Source organism: Pocillopora damicornis, chromosome 7, assembly GCF_964200805.1.
Source record: "Pocillopora damicornis chromosome 7, jaPocDami1.2, whole genome shotgun sequence".
Taxonomy (NCBI): domain Eukaryota; kingdom Metazoa; phylum Cnidaria; class Anthozoa; order Scleractinia; family Pocilloporidae; genus Pocillopora; species Pocillopora damicornis.
The window spans coordinates 18,434,118-18,459,649 of record NC_142676.1 but is presented as its reverse complement, the minus strand read 5'-3'; the positions used below and the strand labels follow the sequence as shown (position 1 = coordinate 18,459,649).

At 39.8% G+C, this 25,532-nt stretch overlaps 3 protein-coding genes and 1 long non-coding RNA gene across 4 annotated transcripts in view; 2 read left to right on the top strand and 2 right to left on the bottom strand.

Annotated features, from left to right (window-relative positions):
* Window positions 1-5,089, top strand: part of LOC113665184 (ATP-dependent RNA helicase TDRD9) — a 30,956-nt gene extending 25,867 nt beyond the window's left edge. The window contains exons 36-40 of the mRNA XM_089211757.1: window positions 690-828; window positions 1,428-1,543; window positions 2,069-2,135; window positions 2,601-2,779; window positions 3,638-5,089. Of these exons, the coding sequence (XP_089067883.1) occupies window positions 690-828; window positions 1,428-1,543; window positions 2,069-2,135; window positions 2,601-2,779; window positions 3,638-3,770 (634 nt within the window). The 3' untranslated portion in view covers window positions 3,771-5,089. The remainder of the gene's footprint in view (window positions 1-689; window positions 829-1,427; window positions 1,544-2,068; window positions 2,136-2,600; window positions 2,780-3,637) is intronic.
* Window positions 5,090-6,724: 1,635 nt separating this feature from the next.
* On the top strand, window positions 6,725-8,336 carry LOC113665154 (substance-P receptor). The gene has a single exon (XM_027180811.2). The coding sequence runs from the start codon at window positions 6,725-6,727 to the stop codon at window positions 7,769-7,771; it is 1,047 nt and encodes a 348-aa protein (XP_027036612.2). The 3' UTR covers window positions 7,772-8,336.
* A 348-nt stretch (window positions 8,337-8,684) lies between these two features.
* Window positions 8,685-18,884, bottom strand: LOC113665205 (uncharacterized). The gene is made up of 15 exons (XM_089211760.1): window positions 18,803-18,884; window positions 18,330-18,476; window positions 17,572-17,715; window positions 16,256-16,387; window positions 15,266-15,323; window positions 14,918-15,060; window positions 14,190-14,258; window positions 13,830-13,911; window positions 13,311-13,417; window positions 12,372-12,488; window positions 11,992-12,079; window positions 11,488-11,642; window positions 11,114-11,203; window positions 10,141-10,305; window positions 8,685-9,346 (listed from the first exon to the last, which is right to left on the bottom strand). Exons 1-15 carry the CDS (start codon window positions 18,854-18,856, stop codon window positions 9,188-9,190), a joined length of 1,710 nt encoding a protein of 569 aa, XP_089067886.1. The 5' UTR covers window positions 18,857-18,884; the 3' UTR covers window positions 8,685-9,187.
* A 45-nt stretch (window positions 18,885-18,929) lies between these two features.
* Window positions 18,930-20,265, bottom strand: LOC149042989 (uncharacterized). Its single transcript, XR_016188258.1, has 2 exons — window positions 19,656-20,265; window positions 18,930-19,066 (listed from the first exon to the last, which is right to left on the bottom strand). It is a non-coding gene; the product is annotated as an uncharacterized LOC149042989 (long non-coding RNA).
* Between the last annotated feature and the right edge of the window lie 5,267 nt (window positions 20,266-25,532).

The following is a 25,532-nucleotide window of genomic DNA, read 5'->3' as shown; positions in this document are numbered from 1 at the left end:
CTAGTTTTCCATTCAACCGTTCAATTGCATTCCTTTTTTATAAATAAATTGTGTAATAGGCTGTTCAGCAGGCCTCGGTTGTTCCAAGGGTGGATAACGCTATCCGCCGGATGAATCTCTATCCGTCGAATCGCGTTATCCGCCCTTTGAAGAACTGGACCGAGACGGTTTACAGTCGCTCTTTTTTGTCCGCAAGTGTGCTCTGGCCGACCCAAATGATCTTGAAATATGCATGTTATTTGTTGCCTGACACAGGCATACTCGGAGAAAAAAGCACTCCGAGTGTTTCCGATAAGTGCTTCGGACCCTCTACCTCTAAGCTACAGGAGACTGATTATAGGTTTGGCCGTTTAACTAGGTCCATGATGACAAACTTCCTGTATACTGCTAGGATAAGGATATCGATATGTGATGTTTCTGCGCAATGATGATGTAAATGGAGATGTTCAATTTAAGCCTGGTAATTTAAGTGAAACATGGTGTTATTCACTAAATGACATAGGCTTACTTGGAGAAAAAAGACTGAACTCTAATTTGCTAATTTATGGCCCTGTTTGGCGTTTTCGTGTTCTCTAAACGTTTTCTTATAATTCAAGCCACTGTTTTGACGTTACTCAGAGCTGACATGGTCTAAACTTTTTCTTCTCAGTAGAATCTCTTTAAATTCGTTCCTGTCCGTTTGTCCACAGAGTTGATGGTGACAAGCGGCAGTACACAGGGGCGTTGGTGGGTTTGGGTTATGACCCCGCCACCAACGAAGCGCTTCTGCCGGATTATGACAGCGAGCTAGTATTTGAGGTGGATTTCAGGGAAAATGACATTGTCGATGTAAGTTGACAGCAAATGAGAGGTATTCGTTTTTCAGGGTGGAAGGTTTGGATATAAAGGAAATGTTACTTTCTGTGTTCGGTGGGAAAAGACAATAGGGACCTTAAGCAATCAGAACGGCAACGCCTAGGATGACTTCGATTAAAAAATGAATTTATGTTGTAGTTAGAATTTCGCGAATGGCTGGATGTGTTTACCGTCTCTTCCGCGGAGAGGTATTTCATAAAATCTCAGATGGTTCTTTTTTTTTTTTTTCACTCAAACGTCGAATCTATAAATTCGAAGTTAGAGTAGGAAACCTATAGCCTGTCACCCTTTCAAGGTATCAAAGTACCTTTCACATTCATTGGGGCTTCGTGCAGAGTGACTTATCTTCTAAAATTTCACATTCATTGGGGCTTCGTGCAGAGTGACTTATCTTCTAAAATTGTTTGGCTGAGTAAAAACATGCAAGCGTCCTCAATTTTTTTTCCATCCTTTGCCATCCCTACAGAGATTTTGTTTCTCCTTAACATGTAAATGGTTTTGCGTCATTTCAAACTTTCTTTTCTTCAAGCCTCTGTCCATTTTAACTCTGATACTTAACGTCCGCTCCACAGATCAATTTAGTACGTCGTGCTATTAATGAGATGTTTGAGAGTGAGGAGGCAATAGCTGGCTGGGGAACTCCAATGGTGGAGAGAATTCAGAATGTCAGCAGATCTTTGCTGCTTAAGTAAGGTTTTAGTTAAGTGTTTTTGATGATCAATGTCAGTATCTCAGTAACTGCGCACCCTACCCCTTCTCTAATTCCACATTAACCCGAACTTGTCATTAGTTGATTGTTGTTGACTTGGGGAGGGGTAGGTGGGCAGGTGCTCAAATAATGACATTGACCCGTTTTTGTTAACATTATTTTAGTGATTGGTAGTGTCGTGTTTTTTTTTCTTTTTTCTTTTTTTTTCCTTTCTTTTTTTCATGGGGCCGACGAAGTTGAACCTAGGTTGTATGGTGAGGGCAGGAATAAAATTGTCTTACTTAGGGAGGTCTGAGGGGATTCTTTTTTTTGTCCACCCACCGGAGTCCTCCCGCCTAAAAATAAAACCAAGTTAATTAGTGATTGTTACGCGCAAAATAAAGGCCAATCTTGTAGTATAGTGTTGTGTGTAGCCTTATTGATCTCCGACGTTCTCAAGTTTGTATGATGTTTGAAGTGAAAGTCGTTCAAATTGCGTATGATCGATTTCTTTAAATTTTTCAGAATTGTCTTGAAACGCAGGGAGAACAAAAGTCCATGCCCATTTCCAAGAACGGGCTACTGGAATCAGGTAATTCGAGCATCGAACTGACGAATTTTCGTAAAGTGCTGTTTGAGTTTTGTACAATTCAAGATCAACTACCAACCGAAATACTTTATAAGAAAAAGGTGATGACCAGGGAATCCTCGGATGACACTGGTTTCTCACGTCATTTGTGGGAAAACGTGTTTGCCTCTGACTGGCTGAGACGCTGGGCAAGCAAGTTTTGTTAGCCACTCATAGAGCGTCACTATGGAGACTCAATCCGACGAAGGGTTAACGCTCGAAACGTCGCCACTCTTTACAGTGGCCAATTTTAAGTATCATTAAAGCTAATAAAACCAAATTGTTTTTCACTTTAGTTCCTGGATGCTGAGCTTTCTCAAGGACATTGCATTAAGAGTCAAAATCAGGCGAAGCAAAGATCATGATCACTCCCTAAAAGCCTCTCCAAGTTGATACAGCTTTAAACCACAATTTATTTACTTGTCACAGATCGATCCTGCCTACCTTCTACAAGCAACCACCAAAGAGTCAGATGCCGGTCAGCTGTTTACGTTACACAATGCTGTAGCTATCTCCGGCATACCTCTGGAGGATGAAGACGACGAGGCCAGGCAGAAGGTGGCCCTACTGCGGGAAAAGTTGGAGTGGCTCAAAAGCTTGGAAGGAAGGTAAACAATTATCGGCCGCCTTAAATGTTTGCTTCTGTTCCTTGAGCAGCTTTGCAATGGGCCGAATAATTATGTTTGCGTTGTGTTTCAATTTTTACCTCTTGGTTCAACTAAGTTTTATTTTCCTTCTGCCGGAAACTTTCTCGTATATATGTTTATAAACGTGGAAATTAATAGGATAAGAAAACTGGACCTAGGTTAGCATTTATCAACAAAGTACATAAAATGCAAACCTTTTCGTGCTGATTGCCGGCAACCATACGGTAGAAAAAATGAAAATCAGTTATAGTACAGTTTGTGTTAATCACAGAAGTGACAAAGATTTCATTTCTCCTTGCAATACCAGTATACAGGGTTTTTAAATAAAAGCCAGTTATTGGCGGTCTACCGCTGTCTGTTTGGCACTCAGGTGTTTGGGTTTCGGCTTACGGCCCCTTTTGCGGGGAAAGCCGCCCATTACACTATAGTCAGCTGCGTATGGAAAAATGTATTGAAAATCCTGCAGCACATTATCCAAAGAACAAGTTAAGAGAACAGACGGACTTCTCAGTGGGAAGGTGTTATATTGATTTAACTCCAAGTTCTCCTGGCTAATTTACGAGGAAATCCATAACTGAGGGGCTTATTGGAGAATTGCTAAGTAAATCCTTGGAGTTAAAAGGTGCCAAAGAATGCAGTTTAGTGGAAGGAAAATGTATTTCTCTCTTCGGTTCTTTCTTTTATATTCTTCTCTGCTGCTCTAAGGAGTTCAAACAAGACAGTGACGGCTCACATGGTGAAGTGACATCGCTCAAATTAAAAAAATTAATTGAAACGATCTTTACTTGCTAATGTTTCATTTTGTTTTGTGACTTTCAGATCGTCAGAACAGTTTACTGAAGAAGTAGTTTGCCCTTTGTGCAATGTATTGTGTAGGCATCCACGAGGAGTGGCCATGCATCTGAGGAGCACTGGCCACATGGATATAGAGGCTTCTTTGTCTGAAGACTAATTACGAGAGTAACAACTGCGAGAACTGGAGGCAAGGAGAGGAGAGCTTGTTAGGTTGCGCACTTGTGCTGATATCAAAGGAAGCAAATCAAAGGTGGGCTGGTTACGTTACGTTTGAGAGCCAGTCACGTCTCAAGCTTGATCTCAAGAAAAGTTGTTGGTCCAAACGGACACCGATCCAAGTTATTTGTTGAAGATCAGGCGATTGTGATCCATTTTGGGCATGCATTATGGGTTTGGTTTGACAGGAAGATGTTTACGTTTGGTCGCTTGTGGAGCATGTAACTGTACTTCTATTCATGGAGCAGCTGATGTTTTCGAGGTGATCAGGTCTTTCAATCGTAGAGATGACAGCGTTAATGATCGCATGGGTCACATTAGGAACGAAAGTGACGGTGAAATGTTTATTGAACAAGGTGGTGATGATGATGGTGATGACGACGAAATTAATAATGACGACGACAGCATGATAGCACAGCATTTACGGACTTCAACGAAAAGACAAGACAAAGACATTGAGTGTAAAGATGTAGAGCACTAATCGTAACGAAAATCCGGATGACGATGGTGATTTTCATGAATGGAGAAAATTTAACGTGCTTGTCGACAGATACTTTGTTGTTAAGTTATAGTGCTGTAGTTTTTTTTTATTTGCCATCGTAGCTGGAAGTTTTGTGTGCGAACTAAAGCGATGAGAGGCGAAGCCGCGAGTGGCCTTAAGCGGCTTTTTTTGCTCGTTTCTACAATTCTACTACTTGGCGCCTCAAATCGCACATAAAACCGCTAGATACCTGGGCTAATGTTCTTCTTGTCGTTTTTTCTTATTCTGGTATCCCCTTTCCCTCCCTACAATGATCTCCCCTCCCCTTCGCAGATGACTAAGGGGGGGGGGGGGGAGCTAAGGAGAAACCTTTCTAAACATAACCCTTACGGCCACTTGGTAACTCAGTTATGATTGTTACATTTAATCTTCCATTGGATTTTTGTAATTGAATCTTTTCACTGTTGTTTACTTTTAGAGCAAGTAATTGATAATAACTCTCTCGTTTATTTTGTCTTTAATGGTTAATAATTGCTGCTTGAAGATCCGTGGCTTCTCTGGCTGTTAATTATGCGCTCTGTTAATCCCCATGGGATCAATGAATACGGTGCACCATAAGATATCCTAGAGGGTCTGAATGGGGGGGAGGAGGGGTAAAAGATTGGGGGTCCTAATGTCGGTCAGAACTTAATTGCTTTGTCGGTAATCGATTAAAAGTTTCGATCTTCGTCGGTTGTGGATAAATCTTGATTAATGATTAAAAATGCTAGTTAATTATTTATATTTGTTGAGTAATTCGTACGCCCAAGAACCTGACGTTGTTCTGGAAAGAGCCCGCGCTCCCACTGGGCCATAAGTAAGTTTAATGACAGGAAATCCAATTAACTGAATCTTGAATTTAAAGTGGCTACCTCCTAAGCTGGAATGCTCTTCTTTCTAAACACGAATATTGTTAGTGTCGGATCGAGTCGGTTTTTGGTTTGTATTTAGGTGTCGCTTATCGGGTTTTTTTTTTTTTCGCGTTTTGTCAGTTATATTCTTCGGCGTTTGCCGCGGTTAACCCTAGTCAGACCCTCTTCTCTGTTACAAGAAAACAAAAAAAAAAAAACAATTAAATTGCCATACGCTTTGTCTTAGACCTGAGCAACTGATGACTTCTTCCGTATTTTGGGTAGCCTGCTCTTGACACTCGAGTTTGTGAGAATTCAAGACAGTTGTTGAAACCCAGGCGCGCCTCGTGTCTCAGATATCTTGGATAAAGTGTATGATTTTGTGCGTTTCTTCACGATATGGTCGTATTGCCTACATGATTAATCGTTCAATAGATGATAGGGAACCCTAGCGATGTCTCTTTTTTAAATTGGGGATTTTTTTCCACAAATAATGTATTATTCACGTTTTTCATCAATGCTGACTTACTGAGCGCTTTATTAAAAATCGGAAAATTTGTCTATTGATTAAGATGGCCGCGGACAAATACCATGTATGTGTTAATAGGCATAATCCACGAGTTGTAATTCTCGCCCTAAATTGTACATTAACAGCAGGAAGGAAGCGTTGTTGTTTCAGCCGTTTGAAGTTTACTCATCGTTTGATTAAACCATTAGAGAGGTAGTTTTAGAAATCAATTTCCCATCCAAAAACTATAAATGACTTAATGTTACTGGATAAAATGTCTTAAATAACCGATACATACGAAAATAACGAGGAGCCAAAAGGTTAGAAAGGGATGTTTGATAAATTGACGAGAGAATTTGGTACAAATGAATAATTCGCCGTTAAAAAGATTGTTTTTATCTCACTACCAACCAATTTTTCGCATATGAGCCGTTTATTTCTCAAGCAGATATTTAAATTTTCCCAAGGCTAAAAACAAAATCGTGTAATCCTTGCTAACAAAAGTGTCATTCAGATATGACTTTGAAGAGTTACCACTTCACTCGGCTTACACCCATGTTATTGCAAATATTGTATTTCGTGTGGGAAATCACCACATGATCTGAAATTAATAAGATCAGTTCATTGTCAATGCAAACTTATTGATTAGACTTCGCTTTATTCCAAAGAGCGCTATTTCACACCTTGTTAGAATATTGATTACAGTGGAGATTGGTTCAGAAACTAATGAGACGTTTTCATACAAAATGTCAATTTTTGTGTTACCACTAGACAGATAGTGCAGTGCAGTTTCGAGTCGTGATTAGCATATGAAAGCATCGTGTATGATGATATATACATACACGCTTTATCTGTAGACCTCTAGCTGACCGAAGATGATAGCGAAATTTTTCCTAAATGCGATATAACCTTGGAAACAGGTATCTCAGTCATTTTTAAATAATTTTGGGAACAGGTGATACGGTTATCCGAAATGCGCAAATGCAAACGACCATTTAGCATCCGGTCGTTAAAATATGGACACAAAACTACAGGAGAATCTTATTGCCGGTATGTTTCCAACTTCGAATTACAGTTTAGCGCTTGGAAAATCACAACCATTGAGAACTAATGCCGAATGTCCAGGATTGACAGCTTTAAATGCAGTTTTGGGAGTTTCGTGTTTTTACGGCACTGCCGCGAACTTGATCATTCTAATTTTTACGATTTTAAAGCATCGCCATCAGGGTTTAACGCCAGATAGAATACTGATTACAAATTTTGCAGGCGTCGATCTCATGGCGTGCTTTATCAGTCTACCACTTCATGTAAGAGCTATAAACAGTCAATCTAGTATTGCAGATAACCCTATATGCTTGTCAAGGTTTTTCACGATGTTCACTTGTTTTGCTGTGAACATCATGACACTGGCTGTCATAAGTATAGACCGCTATGACGCCATCTGCCGCGCGCCTTTGCGTGATATAACTTGCAAGAAGACCGCATATTTCCTTGTCTTCATTTGGTTGTTTGCAAGTTGTACCGCTGCAGCCGGGGGAACAGGACATATCCTTACTGCCGTACGGGGCGAACACGCCTGCTACAGCCCCGGACGAGACGTCTCCTCTCATGCAATCATTGGCAAGACAGTGATGATTGCCGTCGTTTCTCTGTGGATCTTGCCTTCTCTTGCAATTGTGTTTTACAGATTCTACGCCATTCGAAAATACGTTCAGGATCACTCAACCCATTTGCGAGACACTCTGGGTGTTTCAGTGGTAAAAAGAGAAGTCAAACTCACCAAGATTTGCATCGTAGTGATCACAACATATCTTAGTTTATGGGTAATGTTTGCACTCATGGTGTTATTAAGAAACAGGTTCTCCTCTTTGGAAGTTCATTGTGCGTATCTATGGTCGTATTCCTTGGCTTACTCCAGTTTCACCGTCGTACCAGTCGAGTACATGATTCTTGACAAAAGAATTCTGGCTTATATTTGGCGAGAATGCGCGCGGAGAAGAACAGCAAAGGTTTCAGTGGAACTGGCCGCGACTAACCATGAAGGAGGCGAAACAAACACTTGATTGACGAAAAAAGTAAATCGTATTTGGAATTGATTTAAAAGCTTTTACTACTCTAAGAAAATGAAATTTTCGCGCTTTCCTTTCTTACACAGCGGACTTTAATTTTACGAGGCCACAAGTGGCCTACAGTTTCCCCACGTGTCCCTCACAGTTTTCGTCCTAAATTTTGATGACCACAATTTCTGGTTATTTGGGTGCTAGGAGGCTTGATTGTTTCTCTTTTTCATTTCTAAAGTACTCAATATTTCATCGCGTCTTAAGTACTAATTCAAAAACTTGTGCATCGTGTTCCATCAGGGTATCCAAACACGATATTAATTTTCGAGTGTTTAGAAACCCTAATGAAACACGACGCACGAGTTTTTTAAAGAAATTAATTAATTAGGAAATGAGCTCACCAAAGTTTTATGCTTTATTAAACTCAAGGGTTTGATACTGCATAAAACACATAATAACGCCTCATTCGACACACGTCGCACGTCTAATGATAAATTCATTTCCCATTTAATCAGTGCCAGAATATTAGTGTACTTAACTTCCGCCTGATTAAATATTCGTGACACACTTCATCTTTTCACTTTATCTTACTATTTTCTACGCAATAAATTATAACAAAAAAAGTACGTAAGCTATTTCACACCAGTATTGGTGGCTGTAAGTCGATCTTTGGACATACGCCAACAAGTGTAAACAGCTGCTGAGTGCTGTCTTATCGCGGTATCCTCAGGAAATAACTGAGACATTACTTAACCTCGAATATTAGGTACACTAGGACGGAAACTAATGGAGAAATATTCGCTTCAATTTTATCAACGTACATAACCTGTTTCAGGCGTTCACTTATTAAAAGAGAGCAGATAAGCAGACGGCGTAATTAAAGCGGAGGAGAAAAAAGCGAGGGGAACTTGGGCACTTCATTTGCATAGAGTTGTTTATTTTAGGTAAGAAGCATGATCTACACTTCTGATAACGTTGAATGAATGTATAATGAAGAGATCCTTGTGTCTTGTGTGGGATATGGCTCTTAACCAGCAAGTGCACTAATGCTAATTTTAATAACTGAAAATAAAGACATTAATTAAAACAAGAAGACTTTTTAACAATAATTATACACAATCATACATAATTCTTGTAGTGTCAACAGAACAAATTAAAAAAACTGAAGACGTACTCAGCTGCACATATACTTATCTTTAATGACGTTTTTCAACGTTTTTTTTTCCTTTCATTTTGGTCGACATTTTAGTCATAAGATATCTTCACTTTCCTTGATAAGGCGCTTACAGTCGTTTCGCAAGACAAGCACGGGCCCAAAGACACGCTCACTATGAACTTCAAAGGATCCATGTAACTCGTAGTGTTAACGATATATTTCCATAAATAAGAAATGTTTGTTTCAATCTGAGACACCGCATGTCACGTGAACTCTACATCTTCCTCGTCAAAGTCTTCATCATCCAACTTTTTAAAGTTTATTTCTTTATTTTCCCAGATCTCTCTGGGGCCAGGCTCTGCAGAGGGGCGCTTGGGGCGAATTTCGATACCTTCCAGACGTCGCTGTTTTTTAGCTGCTTGCTACAATGGAACAAGCCAGTAATGTCAATAGAACATACTTTTACAACAAATCGATTCGCCAAAGGGCACTGACCGTCGTAAACGTATCACCAAGATGAGGCAATTGTTGAAAAAGAAAGGACATCGATTCCACGTCATGGCTTACCTGCAGTACAGGCGTCTTAATAACGCGAGTTAACGTTACAAGCGCGCAATCGTTTACCCGACCGACCATGTTTGATGAAAAGTTAGAGTGGACAGTGGGGGAGAGAGCCCTTCCATCTCCTTCCTTTCGAACGTCGCTCCCCCACCCCCTCCCCTTAGTACAAATTTATTTCTCTCCCCAACCTTCCGCTGTAGAGATCAACTATGGCAGCTACAATTTTCGGCACACGGATCAATGTCAGTATCTAAACAACTGCACACCTACCCTTCCCTAACCCAACAGTCAACTGAGAACAAGTTCGGGTCAATGTTGGGTTAGGGGAGGGGTAGGTGCGCAGTTGATCATGTTGATCCGAAAGTACTAACCACTCGCCCGTCAAAATCACGCCTACTCTCTCGACTATGTCCTGGACAAATATGCTAAGATTTTTACTTACTAATGCTACATAATCACAATTTCTTTCGACAGGAAACCGGAAATAGTTTTAGTTTCTTTAGGTCGATCGTATTTAAATCGTTTCAAATGACTTTTGGCCATTCGGTTTGGGGCTGCGCGTTTTACCAGCTGGCAAACAACGCCATCCTCTCTCAGCGGTGTTTTATTTTAATATACATTATGACCAACAAACAAGGAAAGACCATTGTCTTACCTCAATTATCTTTGCCATTCTAACATCCCGGTTATGAGTAAGTAGACTGGTGGCTACCGACACCCCTGTTGATGTCGTCTCTGTCGTTACACGGCCAGTTCTACCCACGCGGTGAATATAGTCCACTAATGACGTGGGGAAGTCAAAGTTGATCACATGGCCTACCTGAGGGGAGAGTGGGGAGAACAAAGTCAGGTTAAATGTTCAGAAAACTTGAAATAAAGTAAAGCAATAGACCGCTTTCTATCTTAAAGAAGGAAAGCCATGATGATAATGTCAATTACAGAGGATAACAGTCCAAATCTTGTTTATAACATTTTGGTCCCTTTTAGTGATCTTGACGACAAAAAGACATCAAAAATTCTCCAGAAAAACATAACGCCAGTGCGCGGGTCACAATCCTTGGAGCCACCTCAACTGAGAACTGTAGAAATTGTATACATCGTGGCGTATATGAACAAAATAATTCACAACTCAGGCCTAGTATGCGGCCGTGGTTGTTTTAGTGTGGAGAGTATTGCGAGCGCACTGAAGCACCCACGGCTTGAGGTACACAGCGGTTAGACGTTGAACATTAGTTGGCGTGCCTACAGGCTTTCATAATCAAGGTATCCCACATGAGGTACAAACAAACACACACACAAGACACTAAGTCACGATATATGCGTATGACGCATTTGGTGAAGCTCAAATCAACAGGAAACCCGTACTTAAATAGGTTTTGTACTCGAATAGTGTCGTGTCTCTTCAGTTTCCCCTACTTTTGTTTTCTTTTAGAGATTTCTACGGACGTTTCAATTTCTTTCGTTTACTTTGCAAGACAGTGGTTGTTTCTTATGTTCCCTTTGAAATTTTGCGCGGGAAATCGGCAAGCGGCCGGCCAGAATTAATCCCCACGCGCATGCACCCACTTTTGACCACTGAGTTCCCCTTCACGGCTCAGCAGAATGAAGTAAACTTCGTTCATACTTACATCAGGGTCTACTCCTCTAGATGCTATATCAGTACAAACAAGAACTCTTGCTCTTCCCTCTTGGAACTCTTCAAATAAGTTGCTCCTCACCTTCAATAAGCAAAAAAATTGCCAAAACAAAAACATTGGACAACTGTTCGTTTTCCCTGTTGTTCAACCTTTTAGTACAAATTGGAAAAAAATTCTATCCGTTAAGATAACCAATAAAGGAAATGATCATCAACTATAAAACCTCTTGATTGTTCAACAAATTCTCCCTGTTAGCGCAGTAGGAAATGTATAGAAAACAGTATGGGGAACATGCATGCTGATGTTAGGGTGTAAAGAGTTAACTTAGAACTGACCTAACCATCACAAGCTAGCAAATTTATTACCTTGGAAGGAAGCACTTTGTGAAGTCGGATAAATTTGATACGCTTCTCTACGAGAAAATGCCCCACAAAATCGCAAGCCTCTGTGGTATTACAGAACACGATAGTTCGCTGAAAAGGATCTTGAAGGTCGTGTCTCAGGAGTCTTAGGAGTTTGCCTGCAAAAATAAAAAAATTAAAACAAAATACTAAACTACACTTAATTAAGTTCGACGAATTTTTAAAACGTTGAATGCAAGAGTATTCACAGACATCGTTGACAGAATTCCAGGGTAAACTTGTCCTTAAAAAAAACTAATATCCCTGTGTACTGCTGCAGGACTTTGATTTAAGATCCGAAACTTCATATGCAGGGGAAGATATTTTAATTCTGCTTCAAAGAGAACTTTGACCGGAGTTTTACAACCGCGGCATATTTAAACTTCTACTCACAACTCAAAGAACTTTTGTTCCGTCCCCTCTAAACAGAGGAAGTTATTATAACACAGACATCCTTGTTTCTCTTACTTGCCTTTTCCTCCTGCTTGATTTTTACAAACCTATGTCTGATATGGGGGAGAACGCGGTGAAGACCAGAAGAACAGGTTTTTAAGCGCTGAAAGAAATATATACTCGCTTGTTACAATCAACGACGCGTGTGGCCTATTCTGTTTCAAAGAGACCAGGCAATAATTGCAGGAAAATAAGAACCGCCTCATTGCAAATATCAAAGAAAAACAGTTCCCCATTACTGCCTTACATGCATGACGAGAAAAAATGTCCCACACGTAAAGCTTGAAAGAGATAAACGAAACAGGAATAAAAACTATCCAACCGATTTCCTTATTGGAAAAAAAAAACAAAAACAAAAAAGAAACACCCGACATGCTGATCACACTGCATCTTACCGGAAGCATTCGCTGTATGGTGTCTACCACCAACTCATTTGGCATCGTTGCACCGACAATAGTGACTTGTGTGTCCACCGGCTGCTCGCTGGGAGGAGATGGTCTACCTTGTCGTATCTGTAACAAGGTTACATAAAGTTGTTGTCGCAACCGAACAAAACATGAAATAAAACAATGATTTGGGATGAAATATGAGAGGTGATTGAATGACCAACTAGTACCCATTGGCAAATTGAAAAAATGTATTCAACAAATTAAATCAAAGCGCAACAGGGTATGTAAAATTTAATAACAACAACGACAGTACTTGTCTGCCTTCGAGTGCATTTTTTTCCCTACAAATACTCCGGGTTGAGCCAAAATGTATCTGTTTTGTGTAAAATGAAGCTACAGGGATGGTATTACGAACCCAGGGCGGAATGAACGGTTCCAAAGCATTTGTCCCCTTTCAAAGCACATGGGAACGTTCATACTCCTCGGTGAAGAAAGCCCCAGGGAAAGAAATAAATAGAATCTTACAAAAGAACGTACCACAGTGACATTAACAAGGGAATGTACTTGGACAATCTTATCCTGTATCAACCCTTTCACTCCTAAGATCTCATAAGTAATTTTCCTAACTGTCTGCCATACAATTCTTTTGATGATAGTTTAAAGAATTTGGTATTGGATCAATTCATAATCCACTAATTGATATCTCTCTTTATTCTCATCGCTTGTCCGCTTAATATTGTGATGATATTGTAAGAAGAAATTCGGTTTTGGTCACTAATGGGAGTTTAAGGGTCAGGAGCAAAGACCAAAGCGTCTCTACCAAGTGGGTTGCCGGTTGTAAATTAACACCCTGTAGAAATCACTCAGTTAGGGATGTGCTGTGCGTACGTCAAGCGCGTATGCAAAGAAAAATATGTGTAACAACGATGGTACGTGTCGACTTACCGAGATCGATTGGAGAATTTCCATTGTGTCTGATTTGAACGAGGAATCAAACATGGAATCCGCTTCATCAATTACCAAATACGACAAATCCGAGAAAAACAAACGATCTAAAAAAAAAAAAGGAGTAGAAACCACTCATTAGTAAGGACAAAAACGGGGACAAGAATCCCTGAGGTTTCAAAAAAGCCGGTTACCGGACCGCCGCTTATAAGACCCCTCACTGCTGTCTGTTTAGTCCGAGGGCAGGCCCGCGTGTTTGGGTTTTGCCTTACCACCCCTTTTCTGGCCACGGCTACCTATTAGATTTTCAGCAACCGTCTTATAAAAAAATGATTTGATACCCCTGAAAATCACAGTGAAAATACAAGACTATGAGTATTCTAGGTCCTTTTTTAAGAGTCGTTTCGTGAATAACTCAGCGCACTCGGAGCGTGACCGATAACATAAGCACGTGTCACGCAAGCCGGTCACTTTATCTTCGGTAAGCGCTTGTAAGATCAGTTCCAATAAGGTACGTACCTTTCTGGCGAAATTGAAGTAACGTTCCTGGAGTGGCAACCACGAGATCCACGGGAGACGCAAGGTCTCTTTTTATAAATTTCTGTGAGAGAAACATTTTACAGCCAGCAGTTTAGTTATAAACGTGTTACTTCATTACTAATCGACCTCGACAAAACAACTTCAAGCGCGTGGGATATTTCCATTTAAGGGAGAAGGAAAGGGTGGGGGGGGGGGGGAAGGGGGAGGAAGGTAACTGCACAGAGGACCCACTGACATTTACATGCATCACAGGCCGTGTTATCATTGAAAATCACCCCCTTTAATACAAATTACCACTTAAGGTACCCCGCCCTTGGCTATACTTTTGAACTCTCTCACCTTTTTCCGTCCGCCGATAATGCCAACTGATTTAAAGCGTGCATGATGACTTAATGACTTAGCAACTTCCTGGAGAAAAAAAAAAAAAGAAAGGGTACAAGTCATGCAAGTGTTCACCATTGCATAAATTGCACCTCACCTGCCACGATCATTCTGTACTTGTGTCTAGTAAGGTGAAGCTTTTAATTTACACTTTATTCATGACGATACATGATTTAACACGCCTGTGTGTTACAGACCCATTTAAGGCCAACGCAAATGAAGTCAATTTGAAAGACAAATCTGAATGGAACAATTAATCTTATTGGGGAAAGTTGTTTTTCGTCCTGTCACGAGCGTGAGACAAAGCAAAAATTCTGAGTCCCCATGAGGAATCGAACCTCTGACCTTCGGATTCCGCGCTGCGATGCTCTACCACTGAGCCACAGAGACTCTACGGCTAGCGAGGTCTATTACAAAGTTCATATGACACGCGTTCTGCATACTGCTAGGATCAGCAATGTCGATAACTCGATGGGGAATAAGTTTCTTGTAATTTGCGCTCCAGTCGGGCTACATTTCTACGACCTTAAGGAAAGTCTTTCGCCAACACAATGCTCTACTAAAGGCAACCAGTCAGAAAAGCTGTCCAATTTAACTTAGGGAGCCACTTAGCTCAGAGATTGCCAAGAATCTAACTTTTCATTTTACGAGTTCTAAGATTAGAGAAGAGAGACAAAGATACTTACTAACACTTGAATAGCAAGTTCCCTGCCTGGAACAACAATACATGCTCGTGGTCGTTTCAGACGCGTTATGACACCATGTTTGCGCTCGTCTTCTCTCAGATGGTGAACCACTGGCGCCAGGTAAGCAAGAGTTTTTCCAGTCCCTGGAATAATAATCAGTCTCTCAATCAAAGAACTGTAAAATTTGCGGCCTGTGGCTCTCATTCCTAGGGTCTTATTGTAATTCTCCTGTCTCGTTGCTTTACTTTACCTGGTAAATTAGCCAGGAGAATTCTGAGTTAAATCAAGATGACAACCCCTGCCTGATAAATTTGTCCCGTTATCTACAGCAATTAACCAGTTCAATACCTGTTTGTGCAGCACAAAGCACATGCTCTCTTTTAAGTAATGGGGGAATTGTTACCATCTGCAAATTTAAAACCAAAATTTTAGTGAATTTCTATGTGTTAAATATGTACATTTGAACAAGTTTTTTAGATAACAAAAATGTATTTCTGTGTGTCAGTACTTACAAATAAGCTAATTGATAAGTGTGCTCTGAGAATTCCTTTTGAAATGTAAAACTAGCAGACATTCTTTTAAAGATGCTGCCACAGTCAAAATTACTTGGGTTTTCAGTAAGTCTTGAGCTGTCAAAATCTGGCTAAGTACTGTAATTCTGCTTTGTGAAAGCTTTAGGTGATGATAAATAATGATAATTGAACTGAGTAGAGTACAATTTGATCTGAGATCATCTGCACAATTTCAAAATCAAACAAACCTACAGTGCAAGTTCATTTTGAAATCACAAGTATAATTTCCAAAAAAATTGCACAAAAGGAAAACCAATTACCATCTAATTGCATTCATATTTCTTTCCTTTTTGTTGTTTTTGTAATTGTTTATTCATTAAATCTAACAGAACATATCCATTTTGAAATTGCAAAATTTTGATTAAAAAAAAATGTTGGTCTTCAGCCCGATGGTTTCCTTGCCCATCATTTTCCTGCAATCTGATTGGTTACTTTGAACACGTCTTAAAATCTGATTGGTTGTTTTTGCTTTCTTTAGTGTTATTTTCTTATTAGGTGGGAAAAGAGATGCAATTTAGAGTATTGCACTGCAGAGAGCCAATCAGATTGCAAGGATCATCAGTGATATCAAAATGGATGTGATAAATAATAATTAAATTGAACTGATAATTCCAGATAAAAATTGAAGAAAATTTGGTCAACCAAATAAGACCTAAACAATAAGGCTTAACTGTATAACAAACTTGGCCTGTAATGCTACATGTACACCACAATAACAAGCCATGATTGCTTCAGAATAATTTCAAAATTTTCCAAATTCATACACCTGAATGACTGTGGGTTTTGTAACATTTATATTGTACAAAGCCTTCAACACATCCTCTCTTAATCCAAGAGGGCTAAATGATGAAACTTGTAACTCAATATCTACATCTTTGTCTGGCCTGAATGCAGGATTCTAAATGAGAAAATCAGCAAAAAAAAGCAATTGTTAAACTAAAAAATTGTTTATATTTATGTAAGTATTTTGCAACATTTGTATCTTAACTGAATTTCAGGTCTGTACTGTAAGTTATCGACTGGGATAACAAGTTAAGATATCTGTTTTATCTCTGAGTCCAAATAGAGGGGGGAGGGGATACTAAATATGGCCTACATAATTGACCAATCATAGCACATGTATTAAGAAATGTAATAAAATCTTACAGCATACCACACACAAGCTGGCTTTAAATCCGTTGATGACATGATAACAGTTTTGAGTAATAAGTAAGTTATTTAATTTTGTTGCCTCCAAAGATGTTTGCATGTCTCAGCAGTTTTGAAAGGTAACTAACTGAGCAGGATCTCAAGTTCTTAGCATGATCAGTCACTCAGATCTGACAAGACTGCTAGAGGAAGGTCAGATGAAAGAGAAGAGATAACCTGTAATTTCAGGGGTTGGTATATGTAGGCTGAGACTTGAAACTAACCACACATGTTATGTTGAGCTAACCATCTATTTTTCCTTGTGCATGTTGTAAGATCCCTGTTGTCAGTGTAATGGACTCTGGATTAGAAATTCTAGGTTCTAGCCCTGTGTTCTTGGGAAAACCACTTTACTCTAGAACCACCCCCTCTCCACTCAGGAGTTTCAATGGGTACCAAAAAACTTCTGGGAGACCTGGGTAAAGGAAGGTTAAGTCTCTACTCAAGCCAAGTGTCCAACCCAGCAGGAGCTTATCCTAATTTCCATAACATGAAGCAGCTAAGAGCATTATTACTCCCCCCTGGATGGGGTATCCAGTGCAAGGTTACCCCCAAGTATTTCATCAGGCATCCCTGACAGTTTGCCTCCACCCATTTATACTCCTGGGTGGAGGAAGGCACCATGAGGGTATGTTTTCCCTTGAACACAACACAATGACCTGGCCAGTTCTTGAGCCCAGAGCTATCAACCTGGAGTGCAGTGGACTAACCATCAGGCCACAACATCTCCCCCTTGGGGAACCTTGGGTCACCTTTTATACTCTAGCACCCAGTGCTGCACCATTTGCCACACCTAATTACATTAGAAGTTGTAGCATTAGTTATGTGGCTTGTAAAAATTCACCATCTTATTACTCACTGCTACAGTTATCAATATCAATTCTGCATGTGCACCTCAGAACAAGATGGCTCAATGACAATTTCCTTCCGTCCTTTTGATATTGTCTCTTTGTTACTCTGCTGCTCCTGCAGTGGTCTTTTTTGAGAAGCCAAATCTCTCCTCCTGCTCAGTTGTCTTGAAAGTGCAGACTTCATATCCTGTGTGTTATACAAAAAAAGACAACAAGATTCAGGTTTTCAAAATATTATCCCCATCATTGCCTGAGTGACGTTCTGAGTATCTCACACAACTTGCCATTTGTGTACTTACATTATGTAAAGTTTGTAAAAAACTATAGCGTAACAGTCAAATACCTGCGCTAAAGATGTAAAATAACCTGGTCTCTAAAACTCAAAACAAGGATGAACTCTGAAAAATAATTAGTCAAATGTGCATTGGCCCATGACTTCGGAGTAGGATTGGCAGTTAAGGAGTGAAAGAGCTAGCATGTCAAATATTTTAAAAGATGCTGTTTCGTTTTATTCCAAATGTACAGGAACAACAGAAATGTTTTAACCCGCAAAATTAACTAGCATCTAATGTCTCCTTTCTGTATAACCCCTAAATCACTCACTGAGGTCAGGTAAATAAAGGAAATGGTCAGAAACTTAAGAAGCTCTTGATTGTTAAACAAAGTCTCCTTTTAAAGCACCTTGATAAATGTATAGAAAACAGTATGGAGAATATGCATTCTGATGTTAAGGTGAAAAAGGTTGAAGGTAATAGCTACAAAACCAAGAATAAGAATCAAGGCTAGTTATAAATGAATTACCATATCAGGTTTGACTCGTTTTACTAGCTGTTTAAGTGGCTGTCTGACCGGCTCTTTGACCTGTTTTGCAGATTTAGGAGACAGAGAACTTGAGGCTGCAACTTTCCTGGCCAAACGTGCACATCGAACATGCTGACAACCAAATATCTGTAAATTATGCAGACAGCAAGTTAAATACAGTGCACCGTTGTTCTAAATGATTACAATGCCCCCCCCCCCTTCCCTCCCCCATGCAACATACAGACTGACTGAAGGAAAGCGTGACATCAGTGGAAAAATCAACCGGTACTAAGCTACCGAAAAATAATACATTTCTCATGACTCCAATCAAAAGCACGCGGAGTGCACATTTCGATGCATAATGTACATGTATGCTCTTGGATCTGAATATTAAGGCTCCTAGTGCACACGAAAAGGAACCCTATCTAAAAAAATTACTATCTCTGTGCGAATGAGATAAAAAGCTCACTCACAATTTTTACCGGAAGCAAGTCAACTACTCGCCGTCCGTGCAAAACAGCCGCCATATTAGAAATGTATCCCAGAAATCCCTGGGTACGAACAAGGAGAACAAACTTACCCGGTCCTCTCTCGTACGAAGGGGGGTCTTTCATCAAAAGGAGAACGTGACGCTGGAGTATGGTAGGACGCGACGCCCATGCGTAATTTCCAAAGAACCTCTTGACACCATGAAGTTTTGATTGAATGTTTTTATCAAGTGCTATTCGTATCATCCACTTGAAAAATAATTGATCAATCTTCTATTAAAAAATTACATCAAACTGAGAAGGGGGAAAAGCTGCATAAATGTCTATGGTAACAAAATTATGACAGTCATAATGGATGTCAAAATGGACAAGTTCACGTGTTTGTAATACCCTCTCATGGCTCGTGGGACCAACCACGTTGAACACGTTTTTAGTGAGTAGTTACGTAATATACCTAACAACCTATTGCCTCATCAACTTATTATCACGATTCAGGCAATTGTTATTGCTTGGGTACACGTTAGTTATCTTGTGTATAACTTATGATCAACTTTCTTTGCGAGGTACAAAGAATCCATTAAAATTGCCCCGATCTCAAAAATGTAGCTTACCTTTGTCAGCTATTGGAGGTAATTCCACAGTCAAACTGGTCCTATCAAAGCATCATTTTTTCTTTTTTACAGGTTTTCCTTTTGTGAAATTTACTCTCTTAGGATCGATTTGTCTCTCGTTTTCCTTTATTTATTTATTCATCCATTTATTTATTTATTTATTTATTTATTTCACGCCATCAGTTTGTGTTAATTCAAACTTTCTCTTTCGTCTGCTCGCACCATACCGTTGATTTAAGGGTGGTCTCCTTTCTCCCTTGTTAGGCAAGTCTTCTGTCAGCAAGATGCTTACTTCAATCACTTGCTTGGTCAAAAAGAAGACAACGCAGCACATGACTTGACTTGACCCGGGCACTTTGATCTTGCCATGTGCCAATGTTCCGGTCAAGTGATTGGCAATCACGTGACCTTTCATCATCTCGTCATCACAATTTTCAACACAGTTTCCCATCACGCATGAAAATATACTCTGATGTTCATTCTAGCTATGGAAAACTATATATTCATATGTTGAATCACTGCGTTGAAATAGTTGGCCTGACAAACAACAAAAGAAGTCCAGTTTTAAATTACCATTTATTAATAAACGGAACTTGAAAAAACTCGTAAACCAGTGCGGTAAATCTCAATCAAACATACTCCGAAGCCTCTCTTTATCGATAAAAAAAGGATTGAATTTCACTGACAAATATAAATGTTTTGCTGTAAACTAAATTCAAACTAATGTTAGTCGTTCTTACTCGTGGCAAGCTTAGGGTAATGTAATGTTGTGTAATGAATGAGTTGCCAGTAATCGGATCCCTCTGCTATGCGCAAAGGGTCCTGGGATTGCCACGGGGCAATCAACGCAAAAAAAACGAAAGGTCCAGTGTACGTTTAAAAGAAATGTGACCGGACATTGAAAAATTGCATTTTAAACTGTTTCTTATTGATGTAGGAGGTATAGGTCATGAAAGTCACCTGGTTCTCATCTTTAATCAGTTTGGAAATCCCGCGTGAAAAGTCTAACAAGGTGGTCTTATAGTCATGCACCCACCTGATGCAATGAGTAATTTGGGCTCCTGATAATTCGCAAAAAGTCAAATCCCTGAAAAAATTGACAGGGGAACAATATCTTTGGACGACCAATGTATTACGTAACTGACACATTCGCAGAGCGTCGTTTTGTTTATGTTTTCAAATTTATTTATTTGTGTTTTTTTTTTTACACACTAGTAAATTTTTTTTAAATCAGAGAATCAAGTATTATTTTGGTCTGGAAAAACCTGCAGTTGGCGTTTCGGTAGCTCTATTACACCAGTAGCCCTAAGGGGAAATTCGGGCCTAAATACAGCTATTAAGGGTTCTTTTCGGTACTGACCTCAGCTATTTTTGTGAGTATTTTCACGTGAAAATAGATTTCACAAATTACCTGAGGGCGTTGCATGATAACAAGCTGCGGTGTGTGGCCATCGATAAAATAGTGTGCATTATGCTGCATTGCGAACATTAGTAAGCGTTGTGAATAGTACAATGTACACCTTTTTGCGCGGGGGTGGGGTGAGGGGGTCCTAGCCCTACCCAGCCCAGGCAAAGCGTTCATTAGCGCTTCAACAAAAATTATTACACAAGGGAAAAAAATGTTAAAGTTTGAGTACAATACTTTATAAGTAAAAGATACTGCACGAGCCAAAATTGCTCATTGATAACCCCACTCTCCCGTGCCATGTACCAATGTGCCTTGTGCAGAAACACAGTTGGTAAGGCCCTCCTCCGGTGAAGGTGGCGAAATTTGATTGATGTAATCGATAAAAAGATCTATATGTGACAATTATATTAGGAAAGGAAGTTTTTCTGGCGAATGACCTCGTATAAAGAAAATTTTGCATACTGCAACAGGTTGCTTGGAAAAATGAGAAATTCGATAGGTAACGGCTACGTTGGCGTACGAAGAGGCTTGACCGAAATGTGATCGAATAAGTTCGTTGATTTAACCAACGTAACGTGCCCTCTATGTGCCTGGAATATGAAACCTCCGGGTTAATTTTTCCCTTTCTATCTCAAGGATGAAAACAGAGATTTCTTGTCCATAATCAAATATCCATCAAGCGCTCGCAGACGGTTTTGTATCAATATTATGACAGGTCTCGATGCTGACATTTGCGGTACATGAGCTTTCAATACAAAAGCAATTAATCGGAGCGGCCGGCGTGAAAAAATTCTCGGCAAAATAAATTTTAAAGAATGGTCGTGATGCATATCCAGCCTCGGGTTATAAAAAACGATTCGATACGTTAATTGTAACTGATATGTCATGCAAATTTCGACAAAAGGTGAGACAAGCAAACCACTTAACGCTATCGGTGCCCCTCAAGTTAGCTTAGAATTGCCGATTTTTCAAATTCAATTATTCCAAGTGAGATTATTCGGCTACTGGCGGCGCAATCACTCGTGAATCATGCGAGGGCGATGTGATCCAAACAAAAGGAAATGGAAATTTCACCTCACATGCACAAACCTTGTCATTTTCTGTAGGGCCACCGAGCCACTTAATGAGCTACTATCATTGGCTAATTTTCACTTCCGATCTCCGGAGAATAATAAAGAACTAGACCCTGTGAGCAGGGTAACTGGAATACCTGGATGGTACTGGATCCTTGGAATCAAGTGTAGTGATACTACGGGTGTCGGACTAGTATACTGAAATAGTGCGCTCAAGTCTGGCCAAGGGCATACACCTATTTCAAAAACATAGGCATGCTATGCGTGCAAGAGTTCCTTTTTTGTAGGGTGGGTGGATTACTTGAAACATTGTGAGTGATGTCTACATTCTTACAAAAGGAGAGAAGAATATTAATGTGGGAAAGAAAGAAAATGTCGAATTACCTCACTCACAGGTATTTTGTGGTAGATTATGTGTGTTTTGCGAATAAATGTAACCAAAAATAAACTGTATTGGTGCAATGGATACCTGTTAATACAAAATGCACACAGCAGACTGCAGACCGGATACAAAATATAGACTGCAGACTGCAGAGTGGGTACAAAATGCAGACTAAGAATCTGAAGAGTTTTTACGTCTGGTATATAATAACATGTCATCTTACAGCTTACCAAGCGTCACGCAATCGCTTTTCTGCAATCCGCCTTCACGATTATTTGCACCATTGTGGAATATTCCTGGCCCATTTCTTGATGAAAATCGATCGCAATATTATTTCAAGCCTTTAATAAAGTCTTCTTACTTTGCGCGCGAGTTGGTTGGTGTGATGTCTCTACAGATTTTATCAACGTAATAAAAGTAGATGATGTGAACAACAGTGATGGTAAAGCAAGCTTAAAACGGCAGAAATCACAAGAAAATACAACGGATACACAGGGTATGAGTAAGTTTTATTCATTTTACGAGAAAATGTTCATATTTCGAAATATGTATCGTTGTAAATCGACCATACTTCATTCCCTGTACTATTCCTTATAACGTGCAGTTCCTCTCGTAACTTAACACCGAGTCACACAACGCGTGACGCGTTCATGAATTAATCGTTGGCTTTTTCTCGAGACGTGAGCTTGGGCCGCTTGTGACAAGACAATTGCGTAAACAATATTTAACATAACAACATTATACACAAAAAAACACTGGGTTTTGGATCACGTATTTATTAAAAAAGAATATCCATACAACTACAATGAAAACAAACATAAGATTCACCTTTCTGATCGTGAAATTAATACCATTCGTACTGTTATCGTAGCTACGTTTCTTGCCATCAAGTGAATCCAACATGTCGTCTTTCTTCACAAGCAGTTAGCATCCCATATAGTTATGTTCTTCAGTCTCACGGTAGTAGCGTTGTTCAATAGATTGCATAGAGTAAATGCAGTTTGGTTTCAGATTTCAGATTTTGCTTTTTACAACAAGTGAACGTTTTTCAACTAAGACATTGGCATACTTAGCTTACAAGGCATTCAAGGCTTTCATGGCTTTCAAGCGTTCGCGACTCAATCCGTTCCAAAATTACCGCTCATTAACATCTTTCAGTGTGGATTAGCCGCGATTAATACGACTTGTATATGCGTCTGTAAGTACTTTGCGCGTTTGCGCTATAATGCTCCAGGAGATCGCAATCCAAATACGTTGAAATACAAAACAACTGACCAAAGAGTTTTATAAGCAAAATCTCGTGTTCGTCATGTGACCCGGCCCTGTCTGTGCATGACAACGTCAATCATCATCAACATAACACGCGTGATCAACATGTAAACACCTCATTGGATCACAGTTAGTTGTCATGGTGTTGAGGGATAACACGCGTGATCAGTATGTGAACACCTCATTGGATCACAGTTAGTTGTCATGGTGTTGAGGGCCCAATGACCTCTGGGTACTATTGCGCAATTTTTCCATTTTGTGGCGGAGGAAAAAAAAACTAGACCCTGTGAGCAGGGTAACTGGGATACCTGGATGGTACTGGATCCTTGGAATCAAGTGTAGTGATACTACGGGTGTCGGACTAGTATACTGAAATAGTGCGCTCAAGTCTGGCCAAGGGCATATACCTATTTCAAAACATAGGCATGCTATGCATGCAAGAGTTCCTTTTTTTGTAGGGTGGGTGGATTACTTGAAACATTGTGAGTGATGTCTACATTCTTACAAAAGGAGAGAAGAATATTAATGTGGGAAAGAACGAAAATGTCGAATTACCTCACTCACAGGTATTTTGTGGGAGATTATGTGTGTTTTGCGAATAAATGTAACCGAAAATAAACTGTATTGGTGCCACGGATACCTGTTAGTACAAAATGCAGACAGCAGACTGCAGACCGGATACAAAATATAGACTGCAAACTGCAGAGTGGGTACAAAATGCAGACTAAGAATCTGAAGAGTTTTTACGTCTGGTATATAATAACATGTCATCTTACAGCTTACCGAGCGTCACGCAATCGCTTTTCTGCAATCCGCCTTCACGATTATTTGCACTATTGTGGAATATTCCTTGCCCATTTCCTGATGAAAATCGATCGCAATATTATTTCAAGCCTTCAATATAGTCTTCTTACTTTGCGCGCGAGTTGGTTGGTGTGATGTCTCTACAGATTTTATCAACGTAATAAAAGTAGATGATGTGAACAACAGTGATGGTAAAGCAAGCTTAAAACGGCAGAAATCTCCAGAAATTACAACGGATACACAGGGTATGAGTAAGTTTTATTGATTTTACGAGAAAAATGTTCATATTTCGAAATATGTATCGTTGTAAATCGACCATACTTCGTTCCCTGTACTATTCCTTATAACGTGCAGTTCCTCTCGTAACTTAACACCAAGTCGCACAACGCGTGACGCGTTCAGGAATTAATCGTTAGCTTTTTCTCGAGACGTGAGCTTGGGCCGCTTGTGACAAGACAATTGCGTAAACAATATTTAACATAACAACATTATACACAAAAAAACACAGGGTTTTGGATCACGTATTTATTAAAAAAGAATATCCATACAACTACAATGAAAACAAACGTAAGATTCACCTTTCTGATCGTGAAATTAATACCATTCGTACTGTTATCGTAGCTACGTTCCTTGCCATCAAGTGAATCCAACATGTCGTCTTTCTTCACAAGCAGTTTGCATCCCATATAGTTATGTTCTTCAGTCTCGCGGTAGTAGCGTTGTTCAATAGATTGCATAGAGTATATGCAGTTTGGTTTCAGATTTCAGATTTTGCTGTTTACAACAAGTGAACGTTTTTCAACTAAGACATTGGCATACTTAGCATACAAGGCATTCAAGGCCATCATGGCTTTCAAGCGTTCGCGACTCAATCCGTTCCAAAATTACCGCTCAATAACATCTTTCAGTGTGGATTAGCCGCGATTAATACGACTTGTATATGCGTCTGTAAGTATTTTGCGCGTTTGCGCTATAATGCTCCAGGAGATCGCAATCCAAATACGTTGAAATGCAAAACAACTGACTAAAGAGTTTGATGAGCAAAGTCTCGTGTTCGTCATTTGACCCGGCCCTGTCTGTGCATGACAACGTCAATCATCATCAACATAACACGCGTGATCGGCATGTGAACACCTCATTGGATCACAGTTAGTTGTCATGGTGTCGA

Excerpts from the sequence above, each read along its gene's own strand:
- LOC113665154 (XM_027180811.2), top strand. The coding sequence starts at position 6,725 with ATGGACACAAAACTACAGGAGAATCTTATTGCCGGTATGTTTCCAACT.
- LOC113665205 (XM_089211760.1), bottom strand. The coding sequence starts at position 18,856 with ATGGCGGCTGTTTTGCACGGACGGCGAGTAGTTGACTTGCTTCCGGTA. Across the intron at positions 13,418-13,829 it reads ACTTCAATTTCGCCAGAAAG|ATCGTTTGTTTTTCTCGGAT; the intron begins GTACGTACCTTA and ends TTTTTTTTTTAG. Across the intron at positions 9,347-10,140 it reads GAATGGCAAAGATAATTGAG|CAAGCAGCTAAAAAACAGCG; the intron begins GTAAGACAATGG and ends GTTCCATTGTAG.